The 17,384-nt window shown below is 36.2% G+C and overlaps 1 protein-coding gene across 2 annotated transcripts in view; it reads left to right on the top strand.

Annotated features, from left to right (window-relative positions):
• CFAP70 (cilia and flagella associated protein 70) overlaps positions 1–17,384 on the top strand; it is a 118,632-nt gene that overhangs the window by 36,339 nt on the left and 64,909 nt on the right. For both annotated transcript variants that reach the window (XM_021699560.1, XM_021699559.1), the window contains 4 exons: positions 708–890; positions 3,762–3,856; positions 6,897–6,996; positions 9,033–9,167. In XM_021699560.1, coding sequence (XP_021555235.1) covers positions 708–890; positions 3,762–3,856; positions 6,897–6,996; positions 9,033–9,167 — 513 coding nt within the window. The remainder of the gene's footprint in view (positions 1–707; positions 891–3,761; positions 3,857–6,896; positions 6,997–9,032; positions 9,168–17,384) is intronic.

Raw genomic sequence — 17,384 nt, 5'->3', positions numbered from 1 at the left:
TCACAATATTGCCAATGCTTGTTATTTTCAGACAGATTTTGCCAATCTGTGGTTTAAAATGATATCTCATTGTTTTAATGTTCATTGCAATTATTAAGACTATCTAGCACGTTGTTATTTAAATGGTGGATTATCTAATTTCCCTTTCTATAATTTGCCTATTTATATCTTTATCAATTTTCTATTGCAAGTATATTTTAGATAAATTATAGGTAGGAAAGTGCCTATATTGCTAACCCTTTGTCAGATTTAAGTTTGTTTTTAAAAAGGTAATTTTTAAACAGGTATATCATAACTCTCATATAGATATAAAATAACAAAAAGGATTTAAACCAAAAAGGGTTCAAAGGAGAATCTGAAGAAGTAACCCATATATAAGCAATCAGGAATGTTGAAATGAATCTGCCAATAATTCTAAACTCATCATCAGCCACATGGCAATAATCAATTACATCTCCACTGAACAAAATATATTTGTATATCTATGGACAAGAATTCTTTGCATTATTATCAACTTTTTATAAATTAAAAATTATAAAATAGCACAAAGACAATGAAGGGCACAGGCTCCTCTGTAGAATCAGATAATCACAGAAAGAATGGTCTGTTAGACAACACCCAACATTACATTGAAAAGATACTTCAGTAATCTTTTTTGTTCATTTTGAAGTCTTTTACAAAATTTCCTGATGTATGATATTCTGTAGAAAGACTCTCCCATTTTGTTCAAGAATGGAACTCTAAAGCTTGGAGGGGAAAGAGAACCTGTTCCCAGGCCCAAAAAATGGCCAATTGCCAACATTCTGGCTCCAGGAGCTAATAACATTCCTGATGCTTTCATCATTGGTGGGCCCTATGAGGAAGAAGAAGGAGAACTCAACCGCCCAGAGGTGAGAGAATTATGCAGTTTTTTGGTGATAAACTAAATGCAGAGACAGATGCTAAAACACTTTTTAAATGTTTTTATATTATATATTTATTGATAACATAATATAATTAATGTTATTATATATAATACATAAAATATATTTATATATATTTGTTACTTGTTAAAATAAAACAATTATCTAATTTTGATGAAAATGTCTCCTGACTTCTTAAGTTCAACGAACAAAATAATTTATTAAATTCAAATTTACTCTTTATTTTAAATTTATATATTTATTCATTTTTAAAAGATTTTATTTATTTGATAGAGAGAGAGGGAGGGAGAGCACGAGCAGGGCAGGGGGAGGAGTAGAGGGAGAGGGACAGGCAGACTCCCCACTGAACAGGGAGCCCTACTCTGGGCTGGATCCCAGGACCCTGGGATCATGACCTGAGCTAAAGGTAGACGCTTAACCAGCTGAGCCACCCGGGTGCCACAGATTTATTTATTTTTGAGTAGGTAATAATATGGTCATAGGTCATGCATATAAAAGCAAATATATATACTCAAAGGAAAAAAGGAAGACTCACAAACAAAAACATTTGGAAGAGTGAAGTTTCCTTGCAAAGAGTGCAAAGGAGTAAGATTTCAGAAAGACTGACTCAGAGACATTAGCATAGTAAAAGTCAGGGATAAAACTATTTTCCTTTAGGAAGTCTAGATTTATAGGAAGTATTCAAAAATCCTGTTATTTTCACACTAGAACCCGTCAGGAAGACACTATTTTTTTTAATCTCAGTGTGTAAAGTGTTTATTGTTTATTGTTTATTTTCTTTTTAAGTGTTTATTTGTTTTTAACTGAGTAAATAAAGTGCTTAATCATATTGAAAGCAGGGGAAAATGTCAGTTTTGCTTTATATACACACATATATACATACATGTATTCTTTCCCTATTGTTTGTGTTTTTACTGAAATGGTGGCATACTCACTGTTTTACAACTTGCTTTTTAGTGTACCTTTGTGATTTTTCCACATTGCTACCTAAAGAACATTCTTACTCTTTTTCTTTCTTTGCACTTGCTGTATGACATGACATTGTATATGGACATACTTAAATTCACTTAACCAGTCTCCTATTGGTGGATGTTTAGGCAGTTGAAATTATCCTTTTCTTTTTATTCCTCTCTTCCTCCTTCCTTTTCTGTTTCCTCCTTCCTTCCTTCCCTCATTCTTCATTTCTTCTTTTGTTCTTTCTTTCTACATCCTATACTTGTCAAGAGCAGAGAAAATGCTGCAAGCACACTTGCAACTGTTTCTTGAATGAGTTAATAATCATTAGTGGAAACATTCAAAAAAATAATTTGTAAAATGAAAATGGTTGAATTATGTTAAGTATCTGACTAAATATTTTAAATAGTTGAAATAAGTCAGGCAATATTTGGAAAACATTGTGCAGTGTCTTCTCTCATCATTGTGATTAGTGAAAATGCATCCTGTTCTTTGATTTATATTTTTGTTTAGATCAGGTATTTTATTTTACATATTTGGATTTTATATTACATTTTGGTTTATTTTTTTTCTGTTTCAAATTTTTATTTAAACTCTAGTTAGTTAACATACAGTGTAATATTAGTTTCAGGAGTACAATTTTGTTTAGTTTCATCACTTACATACAACACCCAGTGCTCATCACAACAAGAGTCCTCCTTAACACCCATCACCCATCTAGCCCATCCCCTGCCCACCTCCCCTCCAGCAACCCTCAGTTTGTTCTCTATAGTTAAGAGTCCCTTATATTTTGCTCCCCCTCTTTTTTTTCTTTTCCCACATGTTCATCTGTTTTATTTCTTAAATTCCACATTTGAGTGAAATCATATGGTATTTGCTTTCTCTGACTTATTTCACTTAGCATAATACACTGTAACTCCATCCACATCATTGCATATGGCAAGATTTAATTCTTTTTGATGGCTGAATAATAATTCATTATATATATATTTTTTAGTTTAGATCATTGTTCTCAACCCTGGTTGCTCATTTGAATCACCTGGAAAGCTTTTAAAACAATAACAATGGCCAAGCCCTAACTGAGATCAATTACATAAGAATTTACTTTCAGGGGCGCCTGGATGGCTCAGTCATTAAGCGTCTGCCTTCGGCTCAGGTCATGATCCCAGGGTCCTGGGATCGAGCCCCGCATTGGGCTCCCTACTCAGCTGGAAGCCTGCTTCTCCCTCTCCCACTCCCCCTGCTTCTGTTCCCTCTCTCGCTGTGTCTCTCTCTGTCAAATAAATAAATAAAAAATCTTTAAAAAAAAAAAAAGAATTTACTTTCAAAATATCACTGTCCAGGTAGTGATTTTTTTAAAAGCTCCCAAATAGGGACACCTGAGTGGCTCAGTCAGTTAAGCGTCTGCCTTCGGCTCAGGTCATGATCCCGGGGTCCTGGGATTGAGTCCTGCATCGGGCTCCCTGCTCAGCAGGGAGCTTGCTTCTCCCTCTGTCTGCCTCTCCCCCTGCTTGTGCTTGCTCTCTCTCTCTCTGACAAATAAATAAATAAAATCTTTAAAACTAAATAAATAGAAAAATAAAAGCTCAGATAATTCTAATATGCATCCAGGGTTGAGAACCAGATGATTGAGGTTATATGAGTGAATATTTGGAACTTAGTACTGGATTGTTGCAAGAATAAAAATAATTTATATTATGTATTTTATTAATAGTGAAGCACCCTAAAATTTAAGCTGTGGTAGTAGTTACAGTAGTAGTCATAGTAGTAATAGTAGTAGTAGTAAAAGTGTTGTGATCAAATCCATTAAAAGAATGCCCCACAGAATGAGCAGGATGAAGCAACAGTACACTGAGAAAACAAAAGTTTCTTACTATTTTACAGGACAGGGAATTTAGGAACCAAGCAGAGTGCATAAAGAAAAGGATTATTTGGGACTTGGAAAGTCGCTGCTACCTCGATCCTCCTGCAGTGGTCAGGTAGGAAGAGGAAGGGAATATGTCTAACCACCAAAGACTATAGGTGGGAAGAAATACTACTTTTGTTAACTTTATCTATATTTGAGTTAAGGTGATCTGAGAATCTCTTTCACCATATTTGCTAATAACAGAGTCTTTTAGTGATGGTGGCTTAACGAAGGTAGATTCTGAGTTCTTTTCATATAAAACAAGTCCAGAGCTGCATGTATGGTAGCTCCAGTGTTATCAGGTATCCAGGCTCCATCTTTCTTTTTGCTCTACCTTTTTTAACATGTGCCTTCTATCCACAAGGGTGTCTCATGGTTCAAGCTGGCTGTTGGAACTCCATCCTGCATGTTCACATTCCTCACAGAAAGTTGTAAGAGAGGGCAGTGTTTATGGATAAAAAAGGACACATGCTGGCCGTCTTAGCCCCCCTTATAGAGCCTTCCTAGAATCTGCAACCTCAGTTTATATCTCAATAGCCATCTCTAGATGCACAAGAAGCTGGGAATTATATTTTTGTTAGACACATTGTTACTCAGACTAAATCAGGAGTTAGATGCTAAAGAAGAACAGGGCACTTGATATTGTTTGGGTAACTCCCAGTCTCTGTTACCTGGGGGTTAGGAAGAGGATGAGAAATAGAGGATTATCAATATATGTATAATTTGAATGAGGAACTCTGGTTTTCTTTTTCAATTCATAGACTATTTTTTTTATTATGTTATGTTAGTCACCATACAGTACTTCATTAGATTTTGATGTAGTGTTGCATGATTCATTATTTGCGTTTAACACCCAGTGCTCATTGCAATACGTGCCCTCCTTAATACCCACCACCAGGCTAGACTATTTTTAAGAACAATGTTAGAATTACAGAAAAATTGAGCAGATATTTCAGAAAATTCCTATGTACTTCTGGTTCCCCACATGACTGTGGTGCATAATATAAATATACATTCTTGGCTTTGACTTGCTGATATTTTGTTAAGGATACATTATTGCTATTATTACTTTGAACAGTTATCTATTTGATCAGTTAAAAATAAGAAAAATTTCCATCTCTTTCTTTACATTTCCATCTCCCTATTACATTATCTGCAGGTTGTCTGCTTTTTCCATTAGAGTTCTTAACATATTAATCATAGTTATTTTAAATTCCCTATATGATCATTTCAAAATATGTGTCATATCTGAGTCTAGTTCTTGTGTTGTGTCTCTTTTGTATTTTTTTCTTGCCTTTTACTATTCCTTGTAATTTTTTATTGAAAGTTGGACATTATGTATTGAGTAATAAGAAGTGAGGTGATTAGGGTTTTTAGTGTGAAGTTTTCTGTTAATCTGGCTAGGAGCTGGGCTGTGTTTAATGTTTGCTATATATGTAGGTGCTAGAGGCTTCAGTTTCCTTTTTTGCTCTTCCCCTGTTGTGTTTGGGTTTGCCTAAGAACTTTTCTTGGGTAGGGTCTATGTTTTGCAGTCTCTCTGTTATAATCCACTGTTACTATACTGGAACCTTGTTGATATGGTGGGAAGGTGTTGGGAAGGGGAAGTGTTTTATAATCCTTTGGTTAAATCTCAGTATTTTAATGGATTGACTCCCTGGGCTGTGACCTTCAGAAGTGTTTAACAACATTTTTTACTTGTTATGTGAGACAGGAAGGCTAAACAGAGCTGGAGTTGTCTAATTGCCCTTCCCCTGGGTCAGATAAGGCTCTGGTAAAGTAGTTTCCCTTAAAGAGTAGGCTTTTTTTTTTAGTACTTTTTTTTTTTTTAAGATTTTATTTATTCATTTGAGACACAGAGATACAGAGACAGAGAGAGAGAGAGAGAGAGCAGGAGCAGGGGGAGAGACAGAGGGAGAGGGAGAAGCTAGCTCCCCGCTGAGCCAGGAGCCCAATGTGGGGCTCCATCCCAGGACGCTGGGATCATGACCAGAGATGAAGGCAGACGCTTAACATCTGAGCCACCCAGGCGCCCCAAGAGTAGGCTTTTGTTATGGATAACACTCCAGGCATATTTCAAAATGGTTACTTTTCCCTTCTTTCTGCCTAAGAGGATTTTTCTCATATCTTCACCATGAATATTTGATGGGGCCCCTTGCTTTAAAACCATAAAACTATGGGGCTCTCGTAAGACTGGGCTTCCAGCAGTCTATAACTCTGGCTAATCCAGCCTCCAGCAATTTGTCAAAATTACCATTAAAGTGTTTCCACCAGTTACTGGCTCTGTTACTTTTTCCTACCTGTAAGCTGATCTCAGCCGTGATTCTCTATACTTCCGTGTATCTCCAAATTTCAGGGTGGTAATTGGCCCCACGAACTTAATTCTTAGATGGATCTAAGAAAGGTCATTGATTTTTCAGTTTGATTGGGGTTTTTTTGTTGTTGTTTTTGTTCTAAGAACAGGAGCAACAACTTCTAAACACTTTACGTGTCAGAGCTGACACTCTAAGTCCTACTTTATTTCCACAGGAGAAATAAATATATGTTATACTATTTGCATACTTGTGTGATTATTTCTTTAGAATAAATCACTAGAAGTGGAATTTCTGGGTCAAAGATTATGACCATTTTAAGGCTTTTGCTTCATATTGCCAAAAAAAAAAAAAAAGTATAGTTTCCCTCTGCTAGCAGCATAGTAGAATTATTTTGGAATTTATAGATTTGGAAAGGTTTAAAAAACCCACCTACCTAATAAAAATATTTATATATGTGTGCCTATTCCATTACTTTTTTAAAGAGTTATTCATTTTGAGAGAGAGGGAGAGAAAGAGAGTGAGGGGGCGCGGGGGGGGGAGGGACAGAGGGAGCAGCAGAAGAGAGAGTCTCCCAAGCAGGCTCCACACTGAGCCCTGAGCCCCATGCGGGGCTCATTCGTGGAGGGATCAGTCCCAGAAGCCCAAGATCAGGACCTGAGCCCAAACCAAGAGTTGGTTGCCTAGCTGACTGCACCACCCAGGCACCCCTCCATTACTTTTTAAAGGAGAAGAATACTTCCCTTTAAATTACACTAACCTCATTTTTGTATATAATGTTAATGGACTGATTTTGATTTGCAGTTTTCAGAAGCGAATTGCTGATTGTCGATTTTGGCCTGTAGAGATCACAAGAGTTCCTCTGACTACTGCACCCAAAGGGAAAGCTGCAAAATTTGATAAGGTTAATTTGTTTGCCTAAAAATATTTATATAAGAAATGTCTGGTTAGACCCAACCTTTTATTTTTTTAAAAGATTTTATTTATTTATTTGACAGAGAGAGACACAGTGAGAGAGGGAACACAAGCAGGGGGAGCAGGAGAGGGAGAAGCAGGCTTCCCATGGAGCAGGGAGCCCGATGCGGGGCTCAATCCCAGGACCCTGGAATCATGACCTGAGCCAAAGGCAGACGCTTAATGACTGAGCCACCCAGGCGTCCCTAGACCCAACCTTTTATTCTGCTTCTAATTCTGATACCAACGGAGTGTGTGAACTGATGTGGCTGCTCTCTAGAGTGACCAACTTAACCTGATTTGCCAAGTAGTTTCCTGGTGTTAGCACTGAAAATCTCATGTCCCAGGAAACTCTCCTGTCCCTGGCAAATCAAGATAACTGGTCACCCTAGCTCCCCATTGTCCACTAAAAATTGTTTAGACTTTATTCCCAGATATCCTATTTCCCTTTAGCTCTTTATTATAGTTTTACCATCAATAAAACCACACAAAATAGCCATTTTTATAGGGCACAGTAGTTAAATATTGGCGATATGGTTCAACCTAATGCATTTTCCTGAATTTCTTTTAGACATCCTACTTATAATGTTTTAGTCTGCTAATTAGAGTAATAGAATTCATTGATGTACATTATTCTGAAAAGATCTAGTTTTGTGAGCCTAGAACATGTTCTCTATTATTTTATTTGTGCATGTCTGGTCTTTTCTGCTTGTTCATAAATTCTTTGAGGGTAGGAATCCTGTCATAGACTGCTTTGTGTCCTCCACAGCACCTAGCATGATTCATGGTATACCACAGATACTTAACAAGTACCTAAATTATTTTATTGACTTTTAAAATAGAGTTTTTTGCATAATAAAAATACTACTACTAGTAATCACTTCTCCCTTTGTAATATATAATGTACATTGGCTAACTTTCCTTAACAACACAATATTATTACATGAACATAGGACTTTTTTTTTTTTAATTTTATTTATTTATTTGCGAGAGAGAACGAGAGACAGAGAGCATGAGAGGGAGGAGGGTCAGAGGGAGAAGCAGACCCCCTGCCGAGCAGGGAGCCCGATGCGGGACTCGATCCCGGGACTCCTGAGCCGAAGGCAGTCGCCCAACTGACTGAGCCACCCAGGCGCCCCGAACATAGGACTTTTTAATCTAATTTCTAATTATTATAATATGTGAAATAAAAAGATTATTTTTAATCTTGTGGGGATTAAATGTAATTTCTTTCGCTAAATTGATTTTTTCCCTATTAAAGTTTTCTATGGCAAACCATACATCCATTAAAAATTATGTTGTTATATTAATTAACATGTTACTCATCTTTGTAATGGGAGTTTAGATGAAATTAGAGATGGAAAATACGTGATGGGAGACTACCATTCATTCTTGTCATCCATGGCAGATATTACTGATTAATCAAAACACTCTTTCTTTCTGAACTCAGATAAAGATACAGAATCTTTCTCAATACAGTACTCTGAAACAAATCCACCAATTTATTGGAATTTAGGCATAAGTTAAAGTCTATTTGTCATCACTGGTCTGGAGGATTTGTAAGGTCCCTTTCACTCATAAAAATCTATAAATTAAAGCTAAAAGTCACAGCTTCTGATTCTTTTCCATTGTTGTTGTTTTTATTTTACAAAGCTTCACTTTTTCCTTAGAAGCAACATGGTGAAATTGACTTTTTGGTTGAATACATATATTATCAATTAATTTGAGTATGTGTTGATCTAACTACTGTCTTTACTATTCATTAACACTGTTTATATGCATTATTTCAGTGATCATGGTATTATTAAACCCATTTTGAATATAAAGAAATGTAGATCCAAAATATCTATGTAACTGACCCAAAGCCAAAGTTAAGTAGCATAGCTAATTCCTAAAGCCCAAGTCTTTGAATGACTAAGTCAGAGCTCCATACCTTATGCTACATTGCTCTATAGCACTAACAGCTCTCTGGTTTTAATCCTTTAGGCTGATGATGAAAGTCAGCTTTCATTTCATGGTGTGGCTTATGTTAATATGGTCCCATTGCTGTATCCAGGTGTGAAGAGAATTCGGGGAGCTTTTCATGTTTACCCTTACCTAGACAGTACAGTCTATGAAAAGGTAAGAAAAAATTATATAGAAGGTATTATCCTAATTTATCCTTTATGTATGTGTTTATTTACATCTTTAGCATACACATCTTTGCGATTGAAATTTGGAACCAGTTGGTATACTAGGATGTTAAATATAGCACCTTGCAGTCATTCTGTCATTGAACCTTAAAAACTTGAGGATAATGAAAAGTCCAAAACTGGAAACAACCTAAATCTCCATCAACCGGTGAACAGAAAAACAAATTTTGTTGTATATCTATATAATGAAATACTACTCAGTAGTAAAAAAGGAATGAACTATTAATACATGCAACATGGATGAATCTCAAATGCATTATGCTAAATGAAAGAAGCCAGATAAAAGAGAGTACAGAATGTATGATTCCATTTAAATAGAATTCTAGGAAAATAGTCTGTAGTGACATAAAGCAGACCAGTGGTTGCTTGGGAACAGGAATAGAGCAAAGGAGGGATTATAAAAGAACGTGAGGAAAGTATTAGGGATGAGGGAAATGTTGGTTATCTTGACTGTGGTGATGGTTTCACATGTGTATACATGTGTCAAAATTCATCACATTGTATACTTTAAATATGTAGTTTATTATATTTCAATTTTACTCAGTAAAGTCAGATACACAATCTTTAGGAAATGAAAGAAGTCTAGTGTGTTAAGTATGTAAAAACTTAAATCCATGAGCTGATTAATGAGCTACAATAGGGTTCTTCCCATTTTCAGGTGTTAAAATGTTAAAATCATCTATCTTTTTACCTATCTATATGTCTACATATAAATAGAGAATATATATATATATTTCCCCCAAGCAAAAAGTCAGTTTTACCATGTTGTTTCTTAGGAGAAAATGAGTCTTTATAATAAACATAACAATAATAAAAAAAACATTAGTCTTTCATCATTATTAAGACAGCTATTTTTCAATAATAGAGTCATGAAAGACCTATCATCTATTTACAAACCAGCTAAGTAGTAAATTCTTTCTATATAAGTATCCTTTAATCAAAAATCACACTTATAAGGAGGTATCTTAAGGAAATAATTTGATAGGATCAAAAACTCCATATTCATAAAAACTTTTTGGGATCTATAATAGTAAAAACTAAAAATAAGTTTAAATGTCTAATAATAAAGGTTTAGTAAATTATTATAAATAAAAATGATAAATTTGTGTCCATTAAATTGTTAATGTTTTATAAATAGTTAAATGGACAAAAAGAATGCCAAAATGTTACATATAGCATAGATCAAAATAAATTCCGAAAGAGTTTATTAGAATAGTTAAATGTGAAGAATATGAAAGTTGAAGTGGCTATTAATTAAAAGATACGAATTCTGGGAAGACTTTCTAGGCTTGAAAGCAATGAAAGATATAAAAGATTGAGATTACTAAAAAGTGAATAGCTTCTATATGTAGAAGAAGCCATCATAAACAAAATTACAATGTAACCGAAAAACTGGGGGGAATATTTGGATACATATCTGAAAGATGGCTATTATTCCTAAAATATAAACTAATCAAGCTTTATAAATATAAAATAAATATAAACAAGAAATGAAATGTCAAAACCTGGAAACAACCTAAATCTCCATCAACTGGTGAACAGAAAAACAAATTTTGTTGTATATCTATATAATGAAATACTACTCAGTAGTAAAAAAGGAATGAACTATTGATACATGCAACAAAATGAAAGTTTTTAAGGTTCAATGACAGAATGACTGCAAGGTGCTATATTTAACATCCTAGTATACCAAAATATAAACTTTATCAAACTAATAAGAAAAACACACCGATTTTTTTTTAAAGGGCAAAGTACATGAAATAGCAGATCACAAAAGAAGAAATGTCAATGGTGAATAAATAAAAGAAGAAATGTTTGGCCTTATCTATAATCAAAAAATTGCAAATTAAAATAATAATAAAATATCATTTTACCTGTAAAATTAGACAATTCTTTAAAATATGATAATGGGGGTGCCTGGGTGGCTCAGTTGTTAAGCATCTGACTTCGGCTCAGGTCATGATCCCAGGGTCCTGGGATCAAGCCCCGCATCAGGCTCTCTGCTCGATGGGGAGCCTGCTTCTCCCTCTCCCACTCCCCCGGCTTGTGTTCCCTCTCTTGCTGTGTCTCTCTGTCAAATAAATAAATAAAACCTTTAAAAAATATATGATAATGCCCGTTGGTGGCAAAGGTGTAGTAAAACAACAGCTCTCATTCACTACTAGAAGTGTAAATTAGTACAAACTGCAAAAAAAAAAAAAAAAATTGTCAGTATGTGTTAAGAAGCTTAGAATACTTAAATCTTTTCCCATAGTATTCCTACTTCTAGGAATCTATTTTAAGGGAATAAGTAGAATTGTATCCAAATTTTACTACATGAACATATTCTTAGGAATCTGAGGGAAACAGTATATCATCATTGAAAGGTTATAGGCCTTGATGTCAGTCAGCCTCTAGTTTGAATTCTGGAACTGCCATTCACTAGCTGGGTGACTTCAGGCAAATGACTAAGTTTCTCTCAACTTTAGTTTATTTGTCAATAAAATGAAGACAATGCTCATTTCCTAGAGTTGTTTTACATATTAAATGAGGTAAAATATGTAAAGCACTATGGGGAATAGTTGACACACAGACATCTTTGTTACTTTTATTATATCCATATGGTTGGAGAATATTGTGCATATATTAAAAATTATCCTTATGAAAATTTTAAAAACATGAGAGGATGTATGTGATAGTCTATTAAATAAAAAATCAGGATATAAAATTATATTCAATGTGATCACAACTTTTAAAAAATATATAATCATAATTTTAAATATATATGGAAAATATTAGAGAGAAAATCTTTTTGTCTATGTCTGAGTGAGGAGCTTGTCAAATTTTCTATCCACCAACCCCCAAAAGCAACTATAAAGCTGGACAAATTGACAAAAAATCATTTCAGCACTCTGGAAATTGACCAAAGGCATCAACAAACCGAGAAGTATTAATGCATGAAAAACTATGAAGTTTGAGGCATTCTTGCTTAGGGCTGCTCCTAAAACTTACCTAAGCTCTTCCCTACTCCACTCCTTCAGCTTAATCAGTGCAGTGATTCTGCTGCCACAGAAGCTTCACACAATTTGGAGCAGTGGGTTGAAGACCTATGCCCAGTGATGTTGTTGGTTGAAATGGATATCTTGTGGAGAGCAACCAACATAATTGTAATCAGAGTCCCAGGAGGGAAGAGAGAGAGTAAGAGACAGAACTGATACATGAAGAAATAATGTCTGGAAATGACCCATTTTTTTAAATTAACATACAATGTATTATTTTTTTCTGGGGTACAGGTCTGTGATTCATCAGTCTTACACAATTCACAGCACTCACCATAGCACATACCCTCCCCAATGTCCATCACCCAGCCACCCCATCCCTCCCACCTCACTCCACTCCAGCAATCCTGTTTGTTTCCTGAGATTAAGAGTCTCTTATACTTTGTCTCCCTCTATGGTTTCGTCTTGTTTCATTTTTCCCTCCCTTCCCCTATGATCCTCTGTCTTGTTTCTCAAATTCCTCATATCAGTGAGATCATATGATACTTGTCTTTCTCTGATTGACTTATTTTGCTTAGCATAATACCCTCTAGTTCCATCCACGTCATTGCAAATGGCAAGATTTCTTTTTTTTTTGATGGCGCATAATATTCCATTGTATATATATATATCGCATCTTTTTTATCCATTCATCTGTCGATGGACATCTTGGCTCTTTCCATAGTTTGGCTATTGTGGACAATGCTGCTATAAACATTGGGGTGCAGGTGCCCCTTCGGATCACTACATCTGTATGTTTAGGGTAAATACCCAGTAGCGCAATTGCTCGGTCGTAGGGTAGCTCTATTTTCAACTTTTTGAGGAACCTCCATACTGTTTTCCTGAGTGGCTGCACCAGCTTGCATTCCCACCAACAGTGTAGGAGGGTTCCCCATTCTCCGCATCCTTGCCAAAATCTGTCATTTCCTGACTTGTTAATTTTAGCCATTCTGACGGGTGTGAGGTGGTATCTCATTGAGGTTTTGATTTGTATTTCCCTGATGCTGAGTGATGTTGAGCACTTTTTCATGTGTCTGTTGGCCATTTGGATGTCTTCTTTGCAGAAATGTTTGTTCATGTCTTCTGCCCATTTCTTGATTGGATTATTGGTTCTCTGGGTGTTGAGTTTGGTAAGTTCTTTATAGATTTTGGATACTAGCCCTTTATCTGATATGTCATTTGCAAATATCTTCTCCCATTCTGTCGATTGTCTCTTGGTTTTGTTGACTGTTTCCTTTGCTGTGCAAAAGCTTTTTATCTTGATGAAGTCCCAATAGTTCATTTTTGCCCTTGCTTCCCTTGCCTTTGGCAATGTTTCTAGGAAGAAGTTTCTGCGGCTGAGGTCGAAGAGGTTGCTGCCTGTGTTCTCCTCAAGGATTTTGATGGATTCCTGTCTCACATTTAGGTTTTTCATCCATTTTGAGTCTATTTTTGTGTGTGGTGTAAGGAAATGGTCCAATTTCATTCTTGTGCATGTGGCTGTCCAATTTTCCCAACACCATTTGTTGAAGAGACTGTCTTTTTTCCATTGGACATTCTTTCCTGCTTTGTCAAAGATGAGTTGACCATAGAGTTGAGGGTCCATTTCTGGGCTCTCTATTCTGTTCCATTGATCTATGTGTCTGTTTTTGTGGCAGTATCATACTGTCTTGATGATGACAGCTTTGGGGTTTTTTTTGGGGTTTTTTGTTTTTAATTTTTTATTGTTATGTTAATCACCATACATTACATCATTAGTTTTTGATGTAGTGTTCCATGATTCATTGTTTGGGCATAACACCCAGTGCTCCATGTAGAACGTTCCTCTTTAATACCCATCACCAGGCTAACCCATCCTCCCACCCCCCTCCCCTCTAGAACCCTCAGTTTGTTTTTCAGAGTGCATCGTCTCTCATGGTTCGTCTCCCCCTCCGATTTCCCCACCCTTCATTCTTCCCCTCCTGCTATCTTCTTTTTTTTTTTTTCTTAACATATATTGCATTATTTGTTTCAGAGGTACAGATCTGTGATTCAACAGTCTTGCACAATTCACAGCACTCACCATAGCACATGCCCTCCCCAATGTCTCTCACCCAGCCACCCCATCCCTCCCACCCCACCTCCCACTCCAGCAACCCTCAGTTTGTTTCCTGAGATTAAGAATTCCTCATATCAGTGAGGTCATATGATACATGTCTTTCTCTAATTGACTTATTTCGCTGATGATGACAGCTTTGTACTAGAGCTTGAAGTCCGGAATTGTGATGCCACCAGCTTTGCTTTTCTTTTTCAACATTCCTCTGGCTATTCGGGGTCTTTTCTGGTTCCACACAAATTTTAGGATTATTTGTTCCATTTCTTTGAAAAAAGTTGATGGTATTTTGATAGGGATTGCTTTAAATGTGTAGATTGCTCTGGGTAGCATTGACATTTTCACAATATTTGTTCTTCCAGTCCATGAGCATGGCACGTTTTTCCATTTCTCTGTGTCTTCCTCAATTTCTTTCATGAGTGTTCTATAGTTCTGAGTATAGATTCTTTGCCTCTTTGGTTAGATTTTTTCCTAGGTATCTTATGGTGTTGGGTGCAATCGTAAATGGGATCGACTCCTAAATTTCTCTTTCTTCTGTCTTGTTGTTGGTGTATAGACATGCAACTGATTTTTGTGCATTGATTTTATATCCTGCCATTTTACTAAATTCCTGTATGAGTTCCAGCAGTTTTGGGGTGGAGTCTTTTGGGTTTTCCACATAAAGTATCATATCATCTGCAAAGTGAGAGTTTGACTTCTTCTTCACCGATTCGGATGCCTTTTATTTCTTTTTGTTGTCTGATTGCTGAGGCTAGGACTTCTAGTACTATGTTGAATAGCAGTGGTGATAGTGGACATTCCTGCCGTGTTCCTGACCTTAGGGGAAAAGCTCTCAGTTTTTCCCCATTGAGAATGTTATTCACTGTGGGTTTTTCATAGGTAGATTTTATGATATTGAGGTATGTACCCTCTATCCCTGCACTCTGAAGAGTTTTAATCAAGAAAGAATGTTGTACTTTGTCAAATGCTTTTTCTTCATCTATTGAGAGGATCATATGGTTCTTGTTATTTCTTTTATTAATATATTGTATCACATTGATTGATTTGCAGATGTTAAACCAACCATGCAGCCCAGGAATAAATCCCACTTGGTCGTGGTGAATAATCCTTTTAATGTACTGTTGGATCCTGTTGGCTAGTATTTTGGTGAGAATTTTTGCATCCATGTTCATCAGGGATATTGGTCTGTAATTCTCCTTTTTGGTGGGGTCTTTGTCTGGTTTTGGGATCAAGGTAGTGCTGGCCTCATAAAATGAGTTTGGAGGGCGCCTGGGTGGCTCAGTTGGTTAAGCGACTGCCTTCGGCTCAGATCATGATCCTGGAGTCCTGGGATCGAGTCCCGCATCGGGCTCCCTGCTCGGCAGGAAGCCTGCTTCTCCCTCTGACCCTCCCCCCTCTCATGTGCTCTCTGTCTCTCTCATTCTCTCTGTCTCAAATAAATAAATAAAATCTTTTTAAAAAAAATGAGTTTGGAAGGTTTCCTTCCATTCTATTTTTTGGAACAGTTTCAGAAGAATAGGTATTCATTCTTCTGTAAATGTTTGGTAGAATTCCCCTGGGAAGCCATCTGGCCCTGGGCTCTTGTTTGTTGGGAGATTTTTATTACTGCTTCAATTTCCTTACTGGTTATGTGTCTGTTCAGGTTTTCTATTTCTTCCTGGTTCAGTTTTCGTAGTTTATATGTATCTAGGAATGCATCCATTTCTTCCAGATTGTCTAATTTGCTGCCATATAGTTGCTCATAATATAGTCTTAAAATTGTTTGTATTTCTTTGGTGTTGGTTGTGATTTCTCCTCTTTCATTCATGATTTTGTTTATTTGGGTCCTTTCTCTTTTCTTTTTGATAAGTCTGGCCAGGGGTTTATCAATCTTGTTAATTCTTTCAAAAAACCAGCTCCTAGTTTCGTTGATATGTTCTACTGTTCTTTGGTTTCTATTTCATTGATTTCTGCTCTGATCTTTATTATTTCTCTTCTCCTGCTGGGTTTAGGCTTTATTTGCTGTTCTTTCTCCAGCTCCTTTAGGTATAGGGTTGGGTTGTGTATTTGAGACCTTTCTTGTTTCTTGAGAAAGGCTTGTATTGCTATATACTTTCCTCTTAGGACTGCCTTTGCTGCATCCCAAAGATTTTGTTTTTTCATTTTCATTTGTTTCCATGAATTTTTAAAATTCTTCTTTAATTTCCTGTTTGACCCATTCATTCTTCAGTAGGATGTTCTTTAGCCTCCATGTATTTGAGTTCTTTCCGACTTTCCTCTTGTGATTGAGTTCTAGTTTCAAAGCATTGTGGTCTGAAAATATGCAGGGAATGATCCCAATCTTTTGGTACTGGTTGAGACCTGATTTGTTACCCAGGATGTGATCTATTCTGGAGAATGTTCCATGTGCACTAGAGAAGAATGTGCTATAATTTGCTCCAATATACCTTCTGCCCCTCTCTCTCTTTCTTCTTCTTCTGGGATCCCAATTATTCTAATATTGTTTTGTCTTATGGTATCACTTATCTCTCAAATTCTCCCCTCGTGATCCAGTAGTTGTTTATCTCTCTGTTTCTCAGCTTCTTTATTCTCCATCATTTGGTCTTCTAGATCACTAATTCTCTCTTCTGCCTCATTAATCCTAGCAGTTAGAGCCTCCATTTTTTATTGCACCTCATTAATAGCCTTTTTGATTTTGACTTGGTTAGATTTTAGTTCTTTTATTTCTCCAGAAAGGGATTCTCTAGTAGCTTCTATGCTTTTTCAAGCCCAGCTAGTATCTTTATAATCATCATTCTGAACTCTAGTTCCAACATCTTATTAATGTCCATATTGATTAGGTCGCTGGCAGTTGGTACTGCCTCTTGTTCTTTTTTTTCCTGAGGTGAGTTTTTCCATCTTGTCATTTTGTCCAGAGAAGAATAGATGAATGAGAGAACAAAATGCTAACAGGGTAACAACGACCCCAGAAAAATATACACTAAACACATCAGAAGAGACCTGAAACCGGGGGGAAAAGAAAGAAAGAAAGAAAAAAAAAAGAATATGATCAGGATGGTGAATAGAACAGAGCCACACA

The sequence above is a fragment of the Neomonachus schauinslandi genome, chromosome 6 (genome assembly GCF_002201575.2).
Source record: "Neomonachus schauinslandi chromosome 6, ASM220157v2, whole genome shotgun sequence".
NCBI lineage: Eukaryota > Metazoa > Chordata > Mammalia > Carnivora > Phocidae > Neomonachus > Neomonachus schauinslandi.
The sequence above is the reverse complement of the archived record's forward strand: the minus strand, read 5'-3'. Positions and strand labels throughout refer to the sequence as shown.